Below are 23,742 nucleotides of genomic sequence, written 5' to 3' on the forward strand. Positions count from 1 at the left end.
AGCAATGACGATATTCATGATGCTAAAATGACCAGAGATATTCTCTCCTGAGATCCTTAGTCCAGCGATTCTCATCGGCGAATTTGAGTCCCTTTTCAAGGGTCATTACAGATGTACCCCGATGCACGCCTCTGTCGCTGGAACGTCACTGTTTTATTGAACGTAACAAATACTGCTCATTGATCCGTCAAACAGGTTGTCAATCAAGGGCTTTGTTGTGGGACCCGAGTTTTAAGGATGGCTGTGTGTGATGTAGTAGTGAGTGACACGAAAGGCCGCCACCCATTTTAATATTCATGTTAGTATATTATATCTGTTTGTAATATATTTTTGTATTATGCTGTTCATAAACTGGTGTTTTATCAAAGTTCAGGACGTTTTGGACAATACGTGTTGCTTTTCCTGTATTTATCTATCTCTCTATAGCCTATACTGTATTATTTTTCTTATATCTGTGTGTTCAATTGAAACTCCGTAATCAAAGAACCCCGGTTCCTGGTTGATTTCTACACATGCTGTCTTGTTTGGGGACTCTCTTATTTCAAGTTCTGAGGCAGCTTTATACATTCAACGAGGGGGTTCTATTTAGGTTCAATATAAAACCACACGGTTCAATATTGAATCACTGGGGGTTTTGGTTTGGTGTTTTATATTCGGAAATAGTTGGAATGAAGCATGCATTCATTGAACCCTCAATGGTTCTATTTGATATCAGAACTTAATCAAATACAACAAGGGTTAAAGAAACCGGAGCCAGATGTTCCAGTAGAACGCCCAATGTTTGTTTGGCTTAGGTTCTTTAGTGTGAAGACATAACGCGCACAAGATGGTTAACAGTAACTGCCTGGTGTTATACGTAGTTTCCATTTCCATCTGTTAACATATGGGGTTTTCCTGGGTCTTTCAAAGGGGATTTCGTGTTTAAGAACACTGAAGGCGGATGCTAACCGCTTAAAAGCTTCGTCTCCACGGCAACTTTGTTTTTTCTAACTAAATGTTTTATAGGTTAATAGCTATGTATTTTAAATTAGGTGAAAACCTTTGAATTAACCTTTCAATCACTTTTCATTTCTGTTAAATACATGTATAAATGAGCAAATTATAGAGGGAAAGTTTATTACAACATACAACGTTGGCTCCGTGGGACAGTGAGCACGGGAGTGATTCTGTTTAGGTTCCTTAAAAAGCTCAAATGGCCTAACAAAATAGCACTAATGTGCTTGTGTATTTTTTGTTCAGTAGATAGTAATTGTTCACACATGTAGGCCTGAATCTTATAAAGTTTTAATGGGCATTTGTTTAATATTACACTATATATTACTCAAATGAACTAAGATGATTGTAGATAAGCTGTTTTTATGTGTAAACTTTTGGGGTTATCAACAAAATAACCTTTAACATGTACAATCGTTATGAGTGCTCGTCAAAGGCGGACTATCTATATCAGAAATATTGAAATTAAATTACAAAAAATATATTTAAAAAGAGTATTCAGGCTGAGTGAATGCACCAACGGAAGTAGGCCAGTTCTTTTAGGTACACAATATATATATTTGTTTACGTTAAGCAAAAAGGATAATTTAAGCATTCAAATACTAGTATTTTTCACTAATATTGCACAGCCTTTACCATAATTTAAACAACTGAAGAAAAAAAAAACATTTAGGTCAACATTTAGGTAAATTTACCGTACAAATATGTTTTTTCTTTACAGTGTACAATATATTTATTATACGGTAAGTAAGGCATAGAGAAACATAATTTGATGTCCTGCAAAAAGCATTCATTATACTGGCTATGTTTAGCACTGAAAATAGGGATGTTGCATTATTGGTGTAGTCCTACCATTGTAATACGATAAACATTAACATTTTCCTGCTTTTTTAGGAGGGTTTACAACAAGCCTGTCTGTGGCCCCAGATGAGCGTCGCATTTTAGGTGCCGCTATATGCTAAAATGGTAGAGTTTAATAAAAGTTAAAATTAAAATATACTTGGGACATAGACTATAACATTAATACGCAGGGGAGACCGGGGACAGTTGTAAATTTCTCCAATCTGAAACAAGCTAGAGTGACCAACCGAGTTCCCCAGTTCATGAATCCAAACCTACATATTTTTTGAACCCTAATCTGTGTACTTACAATTGACCCCGTTGATCGATGTTAGTTTTGTTGTTTCTTGCCAGAACATAATGGCTCCCAGTGTTGGGGGTCACAATTGACGCAATTGACTCCATACAACACTAGCTCATTTTTGTATTCATTATTTTGCTTTCAGTATGCTAAGAGTTAAGGGAGAGCGTTCCATTACACACATCCTGGAGAAAGCAGTGCAGAATGAGGGAAAGTCAGTGCGATCTGGCAAAATCATTTAATATTTGCCATATAACATTGTCCAGATTTTGTAAGGCCAGAAAGAAGTTAGCTGAGGAAGGATCTAGTAAACTACTTCATAGCAATGCAACTCGAGTCTTCACTGAGGAGCAAGGGGAAAAATCAACATATCTACTGAAGGCTGCAGATTTGTATTTTGGACTGAGTCCCCGTAAGCAGGATCATAAATTGCGCATTGTGTAAGACAATGCTGGACTTAGTTAATAGTTGATATCAACAATACAAGCGTGGAGAAAACTGGTTGTAGCCTGTCCTCTGTCTTCATGGCCCTTTTCATTTATTCCTATTAAATAGCGGAAAGTTGATTTGAAACTATTTTAAAAGAGGTGTCTTAAATAAGAATGATAGTAATTGCGTGTGTATATAGCCTCTGAATTGAAACTGTTGGACATTGTTTGAGTTTAATAAATATATATCTTGTTCAATAAATATATATCTTATTGAATAAAGATATACATTTTTTAGTTAAATAAAACTTGTTATTCTTTACAAAGTGTTACATTTGACCCCGACCACTGTTACAACTGCCCCCGGTCATGGGGTCAATTGAAACACCGGACTCCTTGCATTTGAAGCAATATTGCGGTCTTTATATTAGCTCTACAAACACAAAACAGTGGGAATTTGGAACGGACAGATGTGAGTTGTTTGTATCAAAATATGACAAAACCAGCTCAAATGTTTTCTGAGTAGTGAGGCAAAATGCAAAAACTGTTACAACTTTCCCCGGTCTCCCCTATACTGTTATAACACAGCAAAACAGCGCACAGTCAAGCAAAACCGGTGTATGCTTCATTGTAGTGGTTTATATGGTTTTTGTACATAGGGCCTATACTTTTAACATTGGCAATCTGTTACGTCAAATGAGAACAAATGATCTTTTTGAAACATTATAAAATATAAAATTCAAATTTTCGTCAACTGTGTTAAAAGTATTATATATAATGTAAAAAAACAAAACAAAACAAAAATATATATAGGAATTTAACCCTCCACATCAGGCTTTTAAACATCTATTTTAGCACCGTACCACCAGTTCTCTTTCAAAAACGCACAAAATAATACTTATTACAAAATGAATCATATAGGCTAGAGATCTGCTTTGGCTGAAGATTTTTTTTTGTGAAAGTATTACTGTGTATAGGATTTTATAAATAGATTACAGTGGGTATTGGTAGAAAAAAACGTGTATCACTCGTCTTTACAAAACTTAAAAATGATAAGAAAACGATCCAGTATCGTACTACCCCCCCTGTCAATACACGTGATGGTTAGACATCACTACAATCTAAAGTTAAAAAGTTGGATGATTAACCTACATTGTATGTCTCTAATTATTATTATTATTATTATTATTATTATTATTATTATTATTATTATTATTATTATTATTAATAAACAATAATAATATTATTTAATAATAATAATAATAATAATAATAATAATAATAATAATAATAATAATAATAATAATAATAATAATAATCCGGAGCATCATACAAGCTTAGATACGGTATCCTAACACTGATGTAAGAGTTGTGGTATTCTCAACAAGACCAAAAAAAACAAAGATACGGTTACACTTTAAATAAGTGTCAGTAATTCACATAAACATTTTTCCAACAGAATCCATTTAGTGCAAACGTTAACACAAGATAAACGCAATATACAAGAATGGCATTTTAATGTATATGGTTAGGTACAAATATTTAAACATATATAGACTATATATGTATCTTTGACTTTTAAGGTAAACATATGAAAATAAGTGTACAATTGTGCGTACTTTAAATGTGTGATTTGGTAAAATAGCGTGGTAAAGCTTTTTTTTTTAACACAAAACAATACTTTTTACACTATTTTCAAAAACCCTCCAACTCAGTTTTCTTTTCTTTTTTTTATTGCAGAGAGACGTATGTAGGTTAACCCTTTATAGCTGTGATCTTGTTTGTATCATAACTGGAAACAGAAACGCCCGTTCTTAAACATTTGCATTCTCTAAATGTGTTTAGTGGAATCTTGTCGTATGTGCAGGTGCAAGGTGATCCACAGTGTCGGTATGAGGTGGAGGTATCGCAATTCAAGGACCATTTGTTGACATCACCGTGTATACACACACACACACATACTGTACTGTTAGTCGATAGACTATTGTTTTCAGCAGAGGAGAGGGAAGTGAGTGGTGAAATCCTTTAGGGTCGCCAGCACAACTCAAAAATATTTAATGTAATCCAAGTTGTTCCCTCAATTTACATTTTTGATCGCCATCTTGTATCCTCGTGAGCTGATGGAACTGATCCATTTTCGACAAACCCGCAGAATAGTGTTTCATTCCTTTGCTTTATGGTGTTTCTTGTCCTGTCTGTGTTATCTATTTGGCACACATAATATACACTGGGTTCATTTTGAAGAAGGCATTAATTGGCAGTCGCTCACAACTTGCAATAAGCCGAATACCTCTGCCTTAAGTTCTGCTGAAGATATGCTGCGTTCCAAGTTAAATATATGAAGCGGCCGTTTCAAACCTTGTTTAAGTCGCCTGATTACTGTCACTGACCATACTGCCCTAAAACATGGAATCTGCTCCACGGGCAGCTATTGTAAAAAGAAATATCAAGGCACTGTGAGATTAATCAAATACCTTTAAAACCATTATTATTATTATTATTACTGTTATTATTGAGTCATTTAGCAGACGCTTTTATCTAAAGCGACTTACAGAGACTAAGGGGTTAACTAGCATCAACAACTGCTACTGCAATGAAGAGGAAATCCGTTTCAAGTGCAAATAAGTGAAAACAGCTCAAGGCAAAAAATAAATAAAAAAAATAAATAAATAAAAAAACATACCCACCCCTGACAGCGGAAACAGGAAGCACATCTGATAAAAGGTTAGAGAGAGAATGTCTGTTTAAATCTGGAGCTCACAGTCTCATATGGGAGACGGGGGACAAATGTAACATTTTTTTTTTAACCCTTTTTTCCATTACGCACAGACGATTTGGGCCAGATTGACTAGACTTTGATACAAACAACTTACCTCTGTCTACCAAGCACCATAGTTATCCCGTTTTAAGAGCTGATATATATACAGCAATAGCGCTTTAATATTGTTCTATGTTCATAGAAGTCTATTTTTTATGTCCTACGGGTGTTTTTTTTTTTTTTAACCATCTCTAAACTTATAGCCTTTTCAAGCAAGAATATGTCACTCACTGTGAGTCACAATTGTGACATATGCACATGTTGTTGTCTTCAGTGCAAGCTCTATGTGTCCAAATCTAACTGAGCCATTAATAAACCCCATGTTCCAACAAGAAATAACAAAACTAAGAGCAATCACTTGTGTCAATTATAAGTACAGAGATCAGGGATAAGAATGCTAAAACCATGGGTAATACAGAAAAAAACAAATTGGGAAAATAATGTACTGTCCTAGATCAGAAATATATCTGTATATATATATATATCTGTATATATATATATCTGTATATATATATATATATATATATATATATATATATATATATATGTGTATATATATATATATATATATATATATATATATATGTGTATATATATATATATATATATATATGTGTATATATATATATATATATATATATATATATATATATATATATATATATTAAATAAAATCTCCTGGCTTTGGCACAGGCAGCTCCTCTTCCACAGGCAGACAAAGACATGAACCAGGCATGTACTGAGTGAGTGATGACACTAACTTGCTTCTGATTGGAGAAATGCAAGGTGTTACAACTGGCCCAGGTTTCCACCCCACCCCACCCCACCCCACACATAGAGCTTGCACTGAAAACAACATCATGTGCATATGTGATTGTGACTCACAGTGAGTGACATATTCTTGCTTGAAAAGGCTATAAGTTTAGAGATGGTTAAAACAAAACACACCTGTATGACATAAAAAAATTGACTTCTATGAACATAGAACAATATTAAAGCGCTATTGCAGATTATATATATATATATATATATATATATATATATATATATATATATATATATATATATAGCCTATCCTATATGTTTCTGTGCAAAACTGATATCTAGCTTTATCATGTCTATGGGTTTCAATTTTGGATTTTGCAGTATAGTTTAAACTGATAGACAACGTGGGAAGATTTACTGCAAGGTGCAAGATGGATTCCATGGAGGATAAAAGCTCCATTCCACCCATGCAGCGTTACCTCTGTGGATAAAAAAAAAGCAATTACTGTAGTGGGGTTTTAGGCAGCAGAGTTTGCTTGGATTGAGTTCACTTTAATCTGAAACTGTGTTGCACCACCAACCGATCCAGCACAAAGCTAAATAAACTACGCACACATCTCAAATATAACACTGCTTTGTGTTCCAAATATTTAATCGCTATAGATTTAAAAAAAACATCAGAAGTTATTATATACAGTATGTTTTCTATTTCTAGAATAGGCTACATGTATTGAAAGAGCATAAAATAAATTTTTTATATATATATATATATATATATATATATATATAGTATGAGATCTTTAATATCTTTGGTAGGAATCTATTAAATTCCCATAAACTAGCCATACGAATGATTAACTTACTTACTTCCATTATGACATTTCCTTCTCGGGTGTGCTCAGTCTCATTTGTTGTCTGCAGATTGTCAAAACCAAAATAGCTTTTAATTCGGAGTTCATGTTTGTGAACACTGTGTATGCATACCGTTCACTTTTAAAAAATAGGAAAACCCCAGGGAAGTGTAAGCGGGGTTTTGTTTTACTTCACAGTACAATGAAAATGTGGCAACTGAAGTTTCACTTTATAACATTGGTTCTAAAACATTAAGGCACATCAAACATTATTATGAAAAATGTATCATTTAATAACTAGACCGCAAGACAACGCAGAAGGATTTGTGCTTTTTTTGCGAACTGGCAGCAACTAAATGCATTTATATATATATTATATATATATATATATATATATATATATATATATAATTACACACACAAACATACACACGTCTTTTTGTGCTGAACACCCAAAGTTCAACCAGCACATAGCAGAAAATAGCAAATATTCTGAAACTATGGAAATGTGTCAGAACAGCAGTAAAAAAATTGGTACTTCAATTCAGTATTACTGGGGGAAACGCATATCGTTTACTCATGTAAACAATTCTGCTTTCCAATGTAAAAGATATAAAATAGTAGAAACAAATATACACTTTTTAAAAATATAAATACGACTACTGTTACTGAACTGGCCCATTGTTTGCAGTGCCAGGTGAGTACACTTTCACTACAGTGACCTTGATAAAAAGTATTCTAATTGTTTATTTAGATAGATTTTATAATGTGCAACAGTAACAACACAGTAATTACACATGCAAAGACCAATACAGCTATTCAATATATAACACTGTGGGATACACACAACCACAAAACACTTTTTCCTTTAAATGAAATGGTTCAATTGACGTGTGCAGAATGGACGTCGTTCTTTTTTCCTAAATAGGATGCAAATTAGATTATGCTCTGCGTTGGCCAAACCCAAGTGGAGCATCATACAAGCTTAATGTTACTTTCCACGAACGTTAAAAGAAAATAGCTTATTGAAAATGAAATAGCCTGTTTTATAGCAACATCTGAGCATGTCTGTCAGAATGAAAATCTTCTTTTATACAATCTATAAATATATCTTATAATACTGCCCCTAATTCAGATATATACCAATATGGCAATGTAGTGAACTATGTGTCATCTGATACTTTTGAACCATGTCGTTACCAATTTGCTTTAAAATCACTGTTATTACCCCCTTTTAGCTTAAGGATTGTACATTGTTTTATACAATTGTCCAATTCCAGAGTGGGTTCCAGAGTGACATGACTTCATAGAATAGAACATTCTACGTCCACTTACATGCTTCTCATTATGGGGTTTATTCTGAAGAAAAGCATGGACCCAGGTTTACAGTATAGAAACAAAACACATTTAACAATTAAAGCAAATCAAAATGTGGGTTAAAGTGGTTCAACCAGGGGAAAAAGCACATTGTACAAAAAGGATATTCCATAGTTTCTCCTTTTCCAGTAGAAAAATTAAAATATATGTCTATCCAAATAAAAATCAGAAGCTTTCTGATATTTTCATCATCTGCAGAAACTGTTAAAATGTCCTCAAAGGTTATTTACTGTACTGCAAAAAATAAAAAATAAAAAAGTTGAAGTCATAGCAAGTACAAATGTGGAAATGTCCATACGTTAGTATCCAGTATGCATCTTCCACTAGAAACGGTCACAAATATAAAAGCTTCTACTATAGAGCTGCAATGGCATGGAAAGACCTAAGGAATCAAGTGTTCTCAGCTAGGTCGCCTTGTCCACAGGAGGATCACCCTGAAGATGCTGAAGATCCGTTAATGGCTGTTTGTCGAGCTGGTTTGGAAAAAGGTGGCTGGCGATTGGTGCTGGGGTTGGTGGAGGTTCCATTCATGGTGCTGGAGATGTGAAGGAAGTGTGGATGTGGAGACTGGACCGGGGTGCTGGGGCTTGGCAAAGACGACGAGGTGGATGGAACTCCAGCTGGGCTATTGGTCTTGTCACTGCCGCTGTCACTCTCCAGTTCAGCACCTGTGCTGTTTAATCCATCTTGCGGGTTGTTTAGCTTAATCTTTTTACAGCTTTGACGGACCCTGTACTTTAAAGGGAGTGGTCCATTCTGAAATTAAGAAAGAAAAAAAATAATTACATTTTTTATATGGAATTTAAATGATTACCAAGAAATTGCTGCTCTGCCATCTGTTACTTTTGTATTTTCTGCAGTGGGTTGAAATAATGAGAGAAGGGCACTGTGGAGGAACATTTTGTTTTATATTTTCCTCTCTAAGCATTCTTTATCTTAAAAAAAAAAAATAACTCCCCAATAAATGTAATTTTTTAAATAAATACTTACCTTTTTAATCTTATTAATTTTTCAGTGTCAGTGCCTGTTGCAGATTTTTCTTGAATGTATCCATTTATTTATTTTTGATGCAGACATTTAAATTAGTATTTAATTAATATTTAGTTATAGGCAAGTTCTCATTTAACATGAATAAACTCAAAACAATCAGCATTGTATTCTGCTGCTATGATTTCACACTTCTGCTGGCAAAGTCAAGTTCTTTTACAAAAACAATTTCTTACCCGTCTCCATGTATAAATGTAGGCAATGTCCATGAGTGTGTAATAATCTTTTAATGGCTCCTCTTCATACATGACTTCAATCTATGAACAATAATATGCATTCAATTTTGAAAGGAGGCGTGCAGATATTTTACATTAATTTACAAAGTATAAATAAATTAAATACTATAAAAAAAAACAGCCTAAAAAAAACATGACTTTTAAACAAGAAAAAGCATACAACCTCTTTTTAGTACATATTCAGCTCATTTAACTGATAAGTTATTCACCAACCCCAGCCTGAATTAAACAAGTTTATGGTTATGCTACACTATATATTGGCAGCCCCCTATTCTGGTGGTACCCTACTTGAGTATAGTAGTCCAAAATGAGTGTGAATGGGGACTGACACTAGACGTTACATACTTTCAAACTGCAAGGAACAGAGGATTTTTTTAAATTATATTGAATGTTTATAGCCCCCCTCCCCCCCCCCATAATTTTAAAAACCAGCCTAACCTGAAAGGTACTTGGGATATCCATCTTACTCCTCAGAAATTTTCTTAAATGCATCACTGTCATTGCTGCAGGACATCGCAAATACCTCTTATTCACCTGTTAAAAAGACCACAACACATACTATTAAACACTACAAAAATACTAAAAAAAACTAAAATTCACCGACACACATTTTAACTACAACCGTTTGTTTTCAATGTTGAAATGAATTTTAATTCACTTATATCACTGGATCATATGGACTCCGCCCCCAATCAGTCATCAACCACATATGGGTGGTCCAAATCCTCCAGTGATAAATATATGAATTCTGTTCAAATTTGAAGACACTGAGGATGACTTCTAGTCTAAATGTATTTATTACGTTTATTTTTTCTATTTCTAAGAACTCATCCTTTGGATGAGACTTAAAACAGAAGTGACACTGCAGCAGCAGTTGATAAATGTTTTACCTCCATTTTCTCTTTTTGTGCAACACCTTGGTTTTCATCCCTATAAAAAAAGCTGAGTTTTAGATGATACCATTATAAAATCTAATTCTAAAATGTAATACAGTTTACTTAACCTACAACTTACTTATTTTGATCAAAGAACTCAATGGACAAACTTATGATTTCATCATCTGTAATAATTCTTTTGTCTTCATCTGAAACTTCTCCTCTATCTTCATTAGATCCATTTGTAGCTAAAAACAGAAGCATTATGTTTAGAAGAGACATTTGGACCAAAATACGGGACTAATTATATTATATATATATATATATATATATATATATATATAAAGAAAAAGCAAGCTTTTTCTACAGGCATTAATTGAATTTCCTAAATTACCATCAGCTAAAGGGTGATCAGCATAGAAATCCCTCCTTCGTTTCATTTCATCTGGAAAGAAAAATACTGTTATTACATTTTAATTCAAAACTCAAGTACTTAAACTTGGTATAAAAACACCCCCCCCCCCCTCGCTCACCCCCCCACCGCCTCGCTCACCCCCCCACCGCTCCCACCCCCTCATTTTAAGTACTTACTTTTGAAAAGACCAGGAACCAACTTGTACACAATGTCTTGGAGAGTTTTATCGGACCTAAAAGATAAATGCATGGACTCTTTAAATACTGAATTACTGAAAACGTAGTTAGAAACATTTTCTTTGTCTTTTTACAGCATTTGCTGACTTGTGCATCTATGCATTTTTTGTAGGCTATCAAAAGCTAAACTGAATTTGTTCCAATTAAAACTATTTTTAGAAGCTCAAAACCCACTTACCTAATATTATGAAGCGGTTTAGTTTTATGAACCTGGTCATCACAAATAGGACAGAACTTGCTGGTTTCCAAATACTGGACAATGCAGGTTTTACAAACTGTGAATGAAAAGTAACTGTAGGTGACCTTCCCAACATTACTTTAAAAGGGGTTTAAACTAGCAGCAACGCAAACAAAGGTTGGTGAAACTACAGCAAAAAGCGTAATTAACCATGTGTCAAGCCAGTGAAAATGCATGCAAGACATGTAGGTGTCCATGACTGAGACACAGCCCAAGTTAAACGGTAAGCCTATTAGAAAAATGGTAATAGATCGGAAACTGGTTTGACATATCCATAACTCTCCTGTGTACTTACATGAGTGCAGACATTCTATTATGGTTGATGCATCTATGAAGTATCCACCACAGAGCACACACATTAAATGCGGGTTCAGCTCAGTGATTTTTATTCTCGTTGTCCGATGCATTATCCTGTATATAACGTGGAGTCCTGAAAAAAAGTACATCTGTATATCAACATTTGTATATCACAAAAATGGAACACTGTAGTTAGGGGCTTTCGGAAGACGACAAACATTTCCGCTAGTGTGTGTGATTTATTTATATATATTTACACATATATATATATATTTACACACACATATATATATATATATATATATATATATATATATATAAAGAATAAACAAAAAAAACGTGAATTAAGGGACCTTTTGTGGTTGATAAAAACCACAACCCGACCACAGCGTGCAGGTAATGACAGCGATCCCTAGTTCTAGTACTGCATGTGCATTTGAGTCATGCTGCCTTTGTGCCTACTGAAACAACCAGAAGGCATACCCATACTTAAAAAAAACGATTACAATAGCAACGATAATCTGACATGGCTTTACTATAATGTTGACAAAGCCACCATTAAAATAAACAAAAATAGATATTACATTTTCATTCAGACATCACAGGTGCAAGAGGGGTAACTCTGTATGTCATCACATGACTAAAGTAAACAGGCAACCCATTTCGCATCAAAACGAAACTGCAAAATCACTTTAACGCTATGTATTATTTACACAACTAAGGCTTTACGACCTGAAACAAAGGGGTGTAGCCTATCGAAGGGGAAAATCTATGTAAAACACGCAATATTTAGCGGGAGACGTTTGAACTGCATTTAGTAGCCTGTTCTAATGATAACAGGAAAAAGTCTAGGTGCCCAAACACCGTAAGTCTTATCGTTGCTATAGCAACTTAGGTTATACTTGGAATTTTGCCAAGGAGTGAAAATTGAGCGAAGCTCTTGAGAGGAACCACAGCTGTAAGAGCAAGACATGAGAAAAAATAACCCGACATCTTAAACCTATTCATACAATTGGTTCACCGGGGTGCAGTCAGGTTGTCCAATATAAAAAATGCAGCTGCCATTTTACCTAAAATCCCCTTTTAACATACATAATACAGATCTGTAGTTGGTTTGTGGCTAAGGGGGGCTTTTCCACGTCGACACTCGATTCAAGAAGAGGCTTTATGTGATCTCAAGATTTTCCTTTGCAAGACGCCCCTCTCTCCTCTTTTCCGAACTTAATGAGATTCAGTTTGAATCACGAAAAAGAAAATCGCAACACCGACCACCGAACAGCTTTTCACTCAGATGTTAACATACGGGATCGTTTAATAGCAAGACACGACCTTAACATATTTACAAAATGAGTTTCTGTACTCTCCGCAGCACGGGAGGGAATGCTGTATCAAAATACAAACATTGCAATAATCACACACGAATCTATATTTAAAGACTGAAGAACTAACCGAGACATTGACAATAGGCTATGGAAACGGTCATGTGATACCGATTTCACAACACTCAAACCGTGCAGCAGAAATTAACGTGTCTTCAAGGCATATGCCAATTTCAGCGCACATACATTTATTTACAAAAGGAAAATGTTATTTTTATCAAATTACCAATAAGCCCATTTTTGTGAACGCAATCACACTACAAAATAAAAAATAATAAATACTGTATAGGGCCGATGTTCTAATTTTCGGGCGTCTATTTGAGTTTATGATAGTCAGTCATCAATTACTGTACGAGCACGTCTTACACACACACACAACATAAAATGCATCCACATGTAAGCTATTTGACATGTACAACTGGACGTGGCATTTGTTGCGATACAATGTATTGCAGCGCCCTTTAATTGAAGACCCGCGAGGCGTGTCTAAACTGCAATAATTTAGATTCTTGAAAAAATCGTCTGGCTCTGTTGCATCTTATACATATATGCAATCCGAATAGTCATCATTCTGTAATAAACCAATTCAAATATGCACTCATTATTTTACAGCTTTGTTTTATAACTATTGAAGACTTGTTATTTAACCTTCCAATGGGGGCAGTGTTATTCGGGTTTGTGTGTGTGTGTGTGTGTGTGTGTGTGTATATATATATATATATATATATATATATATATATATATATATATATATATATATATATATATATATATTACACACACACACACACACACATATAGGTTTCCCGGTTATGTAGCCTACAAGAGCCACACAACATAGCCTAATTAAATAAATGCAATATTACACCATCGTAACGATAGCCCACATTAATTAAAGGATCGTTTTCTGTATGTTTGTCAGTCGGAAAACTGGTTTTCTGATTTCTGATTTCTCCCATGACTGTTCAGCAAGCTCATTATACATAACACATATGTTTTATTTCACACCACCGTGGCCTTTCTGTCAATTCAGTTCAGCTGCGGAATTATGTCAAAGGCATTTTAACCAGTTTTTATTATGCATTACTTACAATGAGCTTGCTTGACCATAAGTCAAAACGAAAACATTTGTATAAATGGTACCTAACCCGTATAGGCCTGACACGGTTCACCCCGCGCAGACCACCACCAATACCGGAGGTTTGTGGTGAAATATATCAACCATTTAATTTGAAACACTTGCAGTTTCACCGCCGATGCACACTGAAAAATACATGCGCCCGGGTTTCAGTAAATTGCCATCAAAACTATAATTATTTCCCCATGATACAGACCTGGCTGTTGTTCATGGAAGCCAATATAAAACTGCTCACTTTCAAGACCAGCATTTAGTGCAATAAGTCACTCGTTAATTAAGTGCTTTCCATTTGACAAATGTGCATGAGCACTGAAAACACACATGATCCTAACTCTAGTGCGCAGCCTCCACAACTAAAAAAAAGTAAGTATGAGCTTAAGATGTAGGGTGCTCTTAAATATAGTTACTAAAAACATTTCCAAAATCCTATTTTGCCAACTTTAATTTATTTGAGGGAACGAAAAATAACTGTGGTCATCCTGCTGCCCATTTAGAAGAGGGAGAACATTCTGAATAAATTACTGGGGAAAAAAGAGTAAAACACCTATTTGTTTTCTTGACCATGTAGATTCAACAACATAGTAAATTTAGTAAAAAAAATAAAAAAAAATCTTACAAGTAAACTTTTATAGCATTACTTTTTAAATATAATAGTACTGTTTCTGTAAAATTGTTCACAAATCATTTTCATTTCAAATCAGTTCAGCAATTCAAGGTAAAAAAACCCCAAAACACAACACAACAACATGCATGCGGTACATTGATACACTGGTGATGCCTAGTCTTCCCATAACGAACACAGTTGTAATCGTCTCTCACTTACTGGTAAGATTATTTGAGCTTGTTAACTGAAAACCAATGCACAGCTTGTTAAAATAATGTCAAGGCCAGTATAACGCTTATCAACGGTTTGGATATGACACATTGCGAACAGAACAACAGTCCGATCTGGCACGTATGTTTCACACAGCCAACAAATTCAAGGAGTTGAACCTAGTCATTCCTCGTTGCAAAAAAAAAAAAAAAAAAAAAATTAACACCAGTAACCTAAGACTTTAGCATTTTGACTCAAAGAAAAACATGACAAAACTAACATTATATTTGCTGTATAGTTGGTGGCATCAAAGTATGGCGTTACATTATCTTTCTAAAGTTATAAACCATGGAGAATTAAGTATTTTGCAATAATAAAAAAAAAAAACTGCTGTCAACCGCCATCTTTAACGTCAAGTACCCCTCAAGTGTCCATATATTTTAAGTTCATAACATTTAAATTGACAATATAAAACATTATTTGAATATGTTAACAGATTCGCCGGTTTCCACAGATTCCGTTTCTATAAAATGGGAACGTTCACGTAAGTCGTTAATGAAAATAAAACAGTTTGAATGGAGCAGACTCAAAACACTTGACCCATGCTGCTCTAGATTTTACAAACGACCGGGATTTCATGCACATCTGAATAATTCCTACGTATGCTTCCTCGTGCAATTTACAATGCAGAGACAGTCCAGACATCTTTCTACAAGACAGTGAAATCAGAATGGTAAAACGCCAATCCATCTTAGAGAACTGAACTAAATTTGAAAGTATTGTGCGTAGCTAAACTGTGAGAGCCCTTGCGGTTTCGAGTATATTACTGTCAGACCTTGCACAGAGCAGTTATCTCATCTCAAATTCAAGCTGAAAAATAATATCTACCGCGTCCATCTACCCGGTACATTATTAAACTATTGGTAAGAAGAGACCTGGACTTATACATACCCAGGGACTGTGAAGCTGGTCGCAGAGACAGGCGGTGGAAAGACAATGAAAGTTAAAAGTCGATCAGCAGAAAGTGAATGCAAGCCAAGCGGCCATCTTGAAATGAACTGCAGACGCTGTCAATTGCAATAAGCGTATAGCAGCACTGATCTCATTTTAGTTGCACAAAATCCATTCTTTATCTCCCAGGCAGTGCTGCATGTACCTTAATAGCATGAAGGAACCTAATATTTTGAGCTATGTCTGTTGGATTCCAGTGATCACACTGTGCATCGCTGTAGCTCGTCTTTAATTCAGTTTTTTGAAAAATGCAATGCTGAACTGAAGGTTCAGTGGAAACTGACACCGTCCCCAAAATGGCTCGTAGTTCGACCGCCCCGCTCTGTCACGTGGTCTCATTCCTTAAGGGTGGCCTGGGAATTACTGTTGGTGTAATCGGAGACTATCAATCGGTAAACCCTCGAAAATACCACGGAATCTTTTTATTTACATCCCATAATACCCAACATGTATTCACAATGCATCTGCAGAAAACTAGACGTTCGCAATAGACTAGTGTAAACGCTAGTCTATATAATGTTGTTTGATGCTGGAAAGAAATACGAATGACGACATGAAGTTTGCCTCTTTACAAAAAGTAAAAAGAAAAAAAAACCGTGGTGGCAAAAGGGCTCAGAAAAAGCAAGGGGTCAAACTGATTTTAAAGGTGGTTTATGTAGACGTTTTGTCACACATCCAGTAAGAGTTGTAAAACAAACAGTTGAAAAAAGGTTCACATTAGAATTGTTTTTAACCGACTGCCTTCGTGAAGTTTAGCATTTTTTTAGGAACATGGTGATTTGTATTCTGTTGCCCTATGCTAAATTAACTTTGTGAATCATCTCGTCAGTGGGTAAATTGTGTTTTATTTCAATCACGTATCCCTACTAATTAAATTCGATTTGCAATTGACTTTTTTCAGTTTCTGCTTTGTTACATTGAATGTATCGATAACTTTAGGATAAGCAGTGCGATTATCATGCGACAACGACATATTAACAAATAAATCAATAAAACATATTTGCATGCAAGCTTTGGAAGGTAGCCAGTTTTACTTTCAAGGTACGTTCCTTAAACTCTAAAATTACACACACTAAAACTGAATCTGTGCTAAACATACATAGCCTATAGTTATGGTGGTAGCCAAAATAATTAGCAAAAACGAGAAAACATATCGGCCTATGAAGCGTTGTTGTTTCCATGTAAAAGTGGTCAGACGCAAATTCCGTTTTCTGGACAAAAACAAACCCCGGCTTAATTGACTTATCTTCTTGGGAGCGTACAAGCGAACAGGCATATAAGACTCTGTCTTGACAGTGATACTAAATAATTTGTGTAAACGGAATAAAAGTTTTAAAACCAATTTTAATTAACAGAGGTTGACTGTTCCTCTTTGTGGTAGCGGCGATCCTTCAAAAGGTAAGGAGTGATAATATAGTATCTCAATAGCGTGTTTTTTCACTCTTAATTCAAAGACTGTTGACACCTCAGTTTATGTTATTATCATTATTGTTAATTATGTGACAAATTGAATCCATACAGGTTGTAAATGGATATAGGCCCGATAAAGATCTGCCGGCTTTAAATCCGCAGAAAAATGCTGAATCCAACAAATATTGGTAGTTCAAGCAGAACAAAAACTCAGCTGCCTTTAGAAAATGTATTTATTCTGCATAATGCAGAAGTAAACATGATAATGTTGAGAGATGATCATTTTCCTAGAGATCAATGCAAAAAAAGCATGTACTTTTGGATATTTTTTTATTATTATTGTTACAAACAAATAATATATAGCATGTGTTCTGCACGCCTTTTACACCGTTTGTTTAGTAGTGCTTGCTGTTTGACATTGGTTCATTAGGCGTACGTATAAAATGCATTCAAATTACTTCTCAACAATATACAATGCCATGTGAAATATTTGAATAGGCTAATACAGGTTGTTGGCCTCTGCAAAATTAAAACCCGAACTTTGTTGTCTTGTAGTCCGGTTCCACTAGATTCTTCAAGCTATTCATCTCGCTCCATCGTTTATGTCTGAGTTGCTTTTTCGAGTCTTTTAGCTGCGTCTTTCATCTTTCCCACCAAGTCCTATAATTAAATAAGGCACAAGTTCCGAATAAATACGTTGATTGTAATGGGCGCTGTGCTCCATCCAGAAGTCCACCAGCACACTTTTGTATATAAAACAAAATTACATACATTAAATAAATAAATAAATAAATAAATAAATAAATAAATAAATAAATAGCATGACGAATTTAGGCTAAACGAAAGGTCTGTGCTGTAAAATATTGTTTTACTTAACGATGCAATGGAAATTCCTCCATGCTTTTAAAATGTGCTCTAATGAGAAAGCTTTATTTATTTCTGACAAGTTCTCAAAGTAGGTTTAGAAGGCAAGCATGCAAGCAATTTATATATCACTACAAATCTGCACTGAAAAGAATTAAACACTCAAAAAAGCAAAACCACCGAGTTAAGATATTTAACCAACTTTAAACACTTCTCAATGCTATTTCCACAGTTTTTGTCAAGAAGAAAACTAAATTGAAAATGCTTAGGAACAAAGAGAAACAACTAGTGTAGCTATTTGTTTGAAATGTATTTTTTTTTCTATAATGGTGTAACATGTAGCACCTATAATGCTGTTGTTCTGAATTAATTGAATGAAACTTTTTTTTTTTAAAGAGATAGATAAATGTCTGACACAGATTTACAAAGTATCCTCTCTGGGAAATTGAATTTTCAAAATGTTCAGAGTATTTTCAGATTGATTTGACGTTTAAATAAGTTGAACTCGCCGTTTTTACAATTTGGTTACACTGGGGTTTTTCGAAGCAAATGTAGTTAATTGTACAAAATATAAAGAAAGCCACGTGCAACTTGATCAGGGATGCAATGTAAAACTAAAATAATACTATAATTAACTCTTAAACATCAAACACACTGTATATTTGAAACTGAAGAATACTATTGATAAAAAGGAAGGGGAGGTGTGCACTGATCATAAGAACATACTTTCTTTAATTAGGCCATTATTGTATTTGTTTGAAACCTTCCTGCAAATTTATATTATATAAATAAATGACAAATCAGGTGGAAAGCATGTCACACACACAGTCATAGTATACAAGCCCCCCCCCCCCCCCCCCCTTTGAAAAAATCGATCTCCCAACTATAAAACGTTATTGTACAGTAAACACTATACTTGTAATTCCATCAAATTCATCACTACTTTTTTTTCCACAGAGCTGAAATATAATAATCAATTCACAGGAAAAACCATGTGAAGCAAATAAGTCAATTGTTTGCACAATACACTAATATTTTTTGATTAATCACCTTTGGGTTTTTTTCCTAACTGTGCAATCCCAATTTTTATTTCGGATTGCAAATCAAGAAATATGTCAAGTATTGCAGTATTTTATTAATATATATATATATATTAGCTCAAGGATCCAGCTGCCCTATATATATATATATATATATATATATATATATATATATATATATATATATATATATATATATATATATATGAAGTTGTCAAGGGCCTATATAGATAGATACTATCAAAAAGTGTTCAACTTCCAGCAGCTGCGCAGTAGTTTTACATTTTATGGACTCCCTTTTAATCCTTAGTATACTCTTCAGTACATTTATACATCAAGTTCTACAAACTACATAACATGTTTGTAATGTGTATTATCAATACTATTGAGGTCAGATGCTCATCCAGGTTGGATGAAAAAATTCAAAAATATATTTCTAGCACAAGATCAGTCACTTATGGAAATCCTGCATGAACATAGGTTTGTTAAGCATGTTGGTTAATAAGCACATTGTTACATTGTTATTGTTGAAGAACTTAAATGAATAAGAAAATGTTTTTTTTGTTGTTGTTGTTGTTGTTTATTTATTTTTTTAATTATAAGAAACAAGGTTGTACACATTAAATACATTTTACTAGCAGACACTTAGGGTTATATTCAAAATATGATACAGGGGTCCTATTGAAATATGCATTAGTGAATCTACTGCAAAAAAGACATGATAACGTCAGTTTACGGAAGGTAATTAGTTTTGACAAAATAAAATATACTGGAAAGGAATGCAATGACCATGTTGTAATTGATCGTTACAACAGTGGGTAATGTTACTCAAATCTTTTTCTTATACCTTAGGAAGAGTATCCTGATAGATCCAGATTCTCCTTGCTACTTCTACTATTGTCAAGACATCTTTTATAAATACAAATCTTAGCTAATTGTTTCAAAAATTATTGAGCTATTTCCACTTTATTATCCTTTCAGTTTGACCCTTGTGTTGTTCATATTGATTGAGAACAGATCTTTTATTTGGGTTTTTAGAGGAATTATGTACTACATATTATTCTGGAAAAAAATAATAATAAGATTGACAACATTTAATAACATTGAATCCTTCCTGTGCTAACATTCACGTCATATAATCTAAAACAATTTAAATAAACAACAAATCTATTGCATTCTTTCAAAATTGGTTTTAAAGTGCAGATTAGTTTATCCAGTCTGCTGTTTTGAGTGTAGCTATCTTTCCTATTCTACCAGAAGGGTCTGCAAAATTGTGTGGGGTAAACTAGATCTAATATCTGCTGTGTTGAAATTGTTAAGATCTGTAATAGATACTTTTCATCAGTACAATAAGCACAACTCTCTGGTAGGCTCAGGACATTCAGTTAGGATTCTTGGTTCATTAAATCAGTTATGTAATTGTTTAAACCTTCCTCGACTGTTTCAGAACACAATGCAAATACATGTTAAATCACCTATAATCAAATTAAAAATATATCAATCATAAAATAGAGACACACATGCACTGGCCATGTCCGTCCTTGTGTGTCTGTCACACTCTACACTGAACACCAAGAGCCTTTATATTGGCAAAAACCACCAAACTCTTCACACACTAGCAGCCAATATACGTTTTGAATGGCATTCATCTATAATCCGATTTTATACAAAATATGTGTACATTCCCTCTTTCACCTTCTTACCTTTGCATTTACAATATGTAACTTCATTAGAAAACTGCAGCCATTATAAACTATCCCTCTGAATGTGCCTGCTACACGTGGAGGAAGCCTAGATATCTGATTAACAAAAATGCTTGACCTGAAATCTTTTGGGTCATTTGCTTTCTGTTTCACAGAATTAGAATCTGTCAATCTGTTCTTGTCTTGTTTAAACACCATATATGCGTCTTCATGTCAATCTGACTGAAATAACACAATAAAAAAGTAACAATGCATAATAATTGAATTGCCATTAATACCTGCAGTTGCTCCATTGTACAACTGAAATTAATATCGTCTGTGGATCTTGAGCCCCTGTTCTGTAACAATAATATACATGTATTTAGAAACCAGCGTACAAATACTGCAAACAATGAAACTTGATAAATGTAATAAAATAGTATATATATGTTCAGTACTGTACCTCTACATTCAAGGTAATCAAATATGCAGGCTGGTTGACCTTGTGAACATGGCTGTTCTAAAATACAACAAAACACATTAAGTACACCTGAAAGAAATGTCAGGCAATTAATGACTTAAATCTTAGTAAAAGCTTTCCAAATACCTTTAGTTGATACTCTAGTCGCCAGGAACCATCACATATATGCGGGGGGCATCTTCCTAAGCTATATTTATAACGCAAAACTCTCAATCAATATACACATCTCTTGACACAATGAAGAAAATATGCACGTTTAACTTAATCAAACTAACACAATCTATTAAAAACAGGCTAAATTGTAAAATGTGTTAAGGGTTATATTGTATTTAACGTTAGCCCAACGTAACACCTGAAACATGCAATAGGAAACGTTTGGTGTTTTAAACATACTAAACTGTGCAAACAACTCACCTTCCTAGCAAGTTTTCCAATTTAGTTTGGTTTTTCTATAAAATAAAATGATCAAACAGGATCACAAAAACTCAGTAATGCAGCTGGTTAATTGAACACAGTTATTTTGTGGTTAAGTGCATATGAACAAATCCAAACCTGGTATTCACTGTAAAATATGTCTATTCGTTCCCCATCAAATTTACATTCTTCAAGAAATGAGCTGAAATAGAAAAACAATTATATACATATCGTATTACCGACTGCAACAATTAAATCTAACACAATTAAATAACTGAAGGTCATTACCTAAGTGTTGATTTGTCTGCATTTTGTTTTGAAATCTCCAATATTGAGGTTGTGGCAGCTACATGGCAATGTTTTAACAAAGTCGGGTCAACATGTCTTAACTCGGGGTCCTCTAAAATGAAACAAGAAACAACAACAATAACAATAACAATAACAATAACAATAACAATAATAATAATAATAATAACAATAACAATAATAATAATAATAACAATAATAATAATAACAATAATAATAATAGGTGTTTAATTGTCTGCAACCTGAGAAACAGTGGCCAATTGTGGTTATTGTTCATGATATTTTAATACATTTAAATAAAAATGTACTATGAATTACACTTACTTTCCATATAATCCACAACCCACGAACTACATAAAGAACGTGTATTGTATGGGCTAACATTTAGCATATAATATATAAGGTCACGACACTTACAAAAAAAAAAAAAAAGATAAATGTTTTTAAGATGGCTATATTATACAAGATAAACACAACACAGCGTTAACCCCAGCATGCTCTAATAGTTACAGTCATGACTGCAGACTGGTGAATCTCTACAGAATGAAAGCTCCTGATTGAAGTAGCCCTACACACACGCAACTGAAATGGGGCCAGTAGGTTCGAGGATTCACCGTGGCCACCCTGGCATTGAGATAATTTATGAAGATATATCCATAGCAGCATATTTTACATTGTAAAGCAATGAACTGGGAACATTTGCACAATGCTATAGATCATTTACAAATACTGTATAGACACGATTGTCCTCCTCTGTTTTGATTTACAACAGCACACTTTAGTTGATACAATGTGTGAATACAACGTAGTCTCGACAAAATAAGAACATGGTTAACGTTAGTTATACTGCCCTGTTTGTTGTCTGGTCTTGTGAAACCTTCACAAAGCACAGAGGCCAGACAGAAAGGATCGCTGGAGGTTTCCTGTGTCTGAAAACCCACTCGCAATACACGGAAATTAGTTATTAAAATGAGCTCACCTAAGATTGTGGCACCACAGTGGGGAGATATAAGGCTTTGAAAGGAGATACGTAAAAAAATTGAGAACATTTTTGTGCTAAATTGTTCTGAATCCGCCAAAAACCGAAGCCCCATTTGTACATACTCCGACAGCTCCATTGTGGTTGTATCGACCTTCGACACCGGCCACGTGACTATCAATCAGCTGATGTCTGTTGCTGCCTCCATACACTTCTGCTGCTGGATACAACAAGCAGTTAGTTACAGCTTTTCCACATCATAGCTTGCTATGTGCGAAGTTTAGATTGATGAATGTTTATCATCACCTAATTATAAATGGTTTTAAAGCCCCGATAAAATATTACCAAGATGTCGAAGTTGTTTCTTATTGATTATCACAACCACAGCGTCAATAGCTATTGTTCTTCAGTTCATTTTTATTTTGCGGATGAACACTCAACATTTTTCAAGTATTTTGTATATTGTGCTTAGCAAAAGTGTAATAAAGCATAGTGAATGCATGGTAAA

At 34.3% G+C, this 23,742-nt stretch overlaps 1 protein-coding gene across 3 annotated transcripts; it reads right to left on the reverse strand.

The window, feature by feature from the left end:
- Positions 1-7,724: 7,724 nt before the first annotated feature.
- Positions 7,725-23,476, reverse strand: bmi1a (bmi1 polycomb ring finger oncogene 1a). Of its 3 annotated transcripts, XM_033993492.3 has the most exons (14): positions 23,235-23,476; positions 22,238-22,349; positions 22,088-22,151; positions 21,950-21,984; positions 20,627-20,663; positions 11,715-11,865; positions 11,360-11,456; positions 11,122-11,177; positions 10,925-10,975; positions 10,670-10,778; positions 10,546-10,585; positions 10,094-10,189; positions 9,596-9,676; positions 7,725-9,128 (listed from the first exon to the last, which is right to left on the reverse strand). In XM_033993492.3, the coding sequence occupies exons 1-14, from the start codon at positions 23,371-23,373 to the stop codon at positions 8,802-8,804; spliced, it is 1,395 nt and encodes a 464-aa protein (XP_033849383.1). In that variant the 5' UTR covers positions 23,374-23,476; the 3' UTR covers positions 7,725-8,801. The 3 variants fall into 3 exon arrangements, with proteins under 3 accessions (XP_033849383.1, XP_058875841.1, XP_033849382.1); XM_059019858.1 differs by lacking the exons at positions 20,627-20,663; positions 21,950-21,984; positions 22,088-22,151; positions 22,238-22,349; positions 23,235-23,476 and adding exons at positions 21,354-21,413; positions 21,518-21,574; positions 21,662-21,943 and having other exon boundaries at positions 11,715-11,849; XM_033993491.3 differs by lacking the exons at positions 20,627-20,663; positions 21,950-21,984; positions 22,088-22,151; positions 22,238-22,349; positions 23,235-23,476 and adding an exon at positions 15,999-17,037 and having other exon boundaries at positions 11,715-11,849.
- Between the last annotated feature and the right edge of the window lie 266 nt (positions 23,477-23,742).

Source organism: Acipenser ruthenus, chromosome 3 (assembly GCF_902713425.1).
Source record: "Acipenser ruthenus chromosome 3, fAciRut3.2 maternal haplotype, whole genome shotgun sequence".
Lineage (NCBI taxonomy): Eukaryota > Metazoa > Chordata > Actinopteri > Acipenseriformes > Acipenseridae > Acipenser > Acipenser ruthenus.

Coding starts and splice junctions, on each gene's coding strand:
- bmi1a (XM_033993492.3), bottom strand. CDS start 23,373: ATGGAGCTGTCGGAGTATGTACAAATGGGGCTTCGGTTTTTGGCGGAT. Junction 11,457..11,714: donor AATAGAATGTCTGCACTCAT/GTAAGTACACAG, acceptor TTTCATTCACAG/TTTGTAAAACCTGCATTGTC. Junction 11,178..11,359: donor AAACCGCTTCATAATATTAG/GTAAGTGGGTTT, acceptor TTTATCTTTTAG/GTCCGATAAAACTCTCCAAG.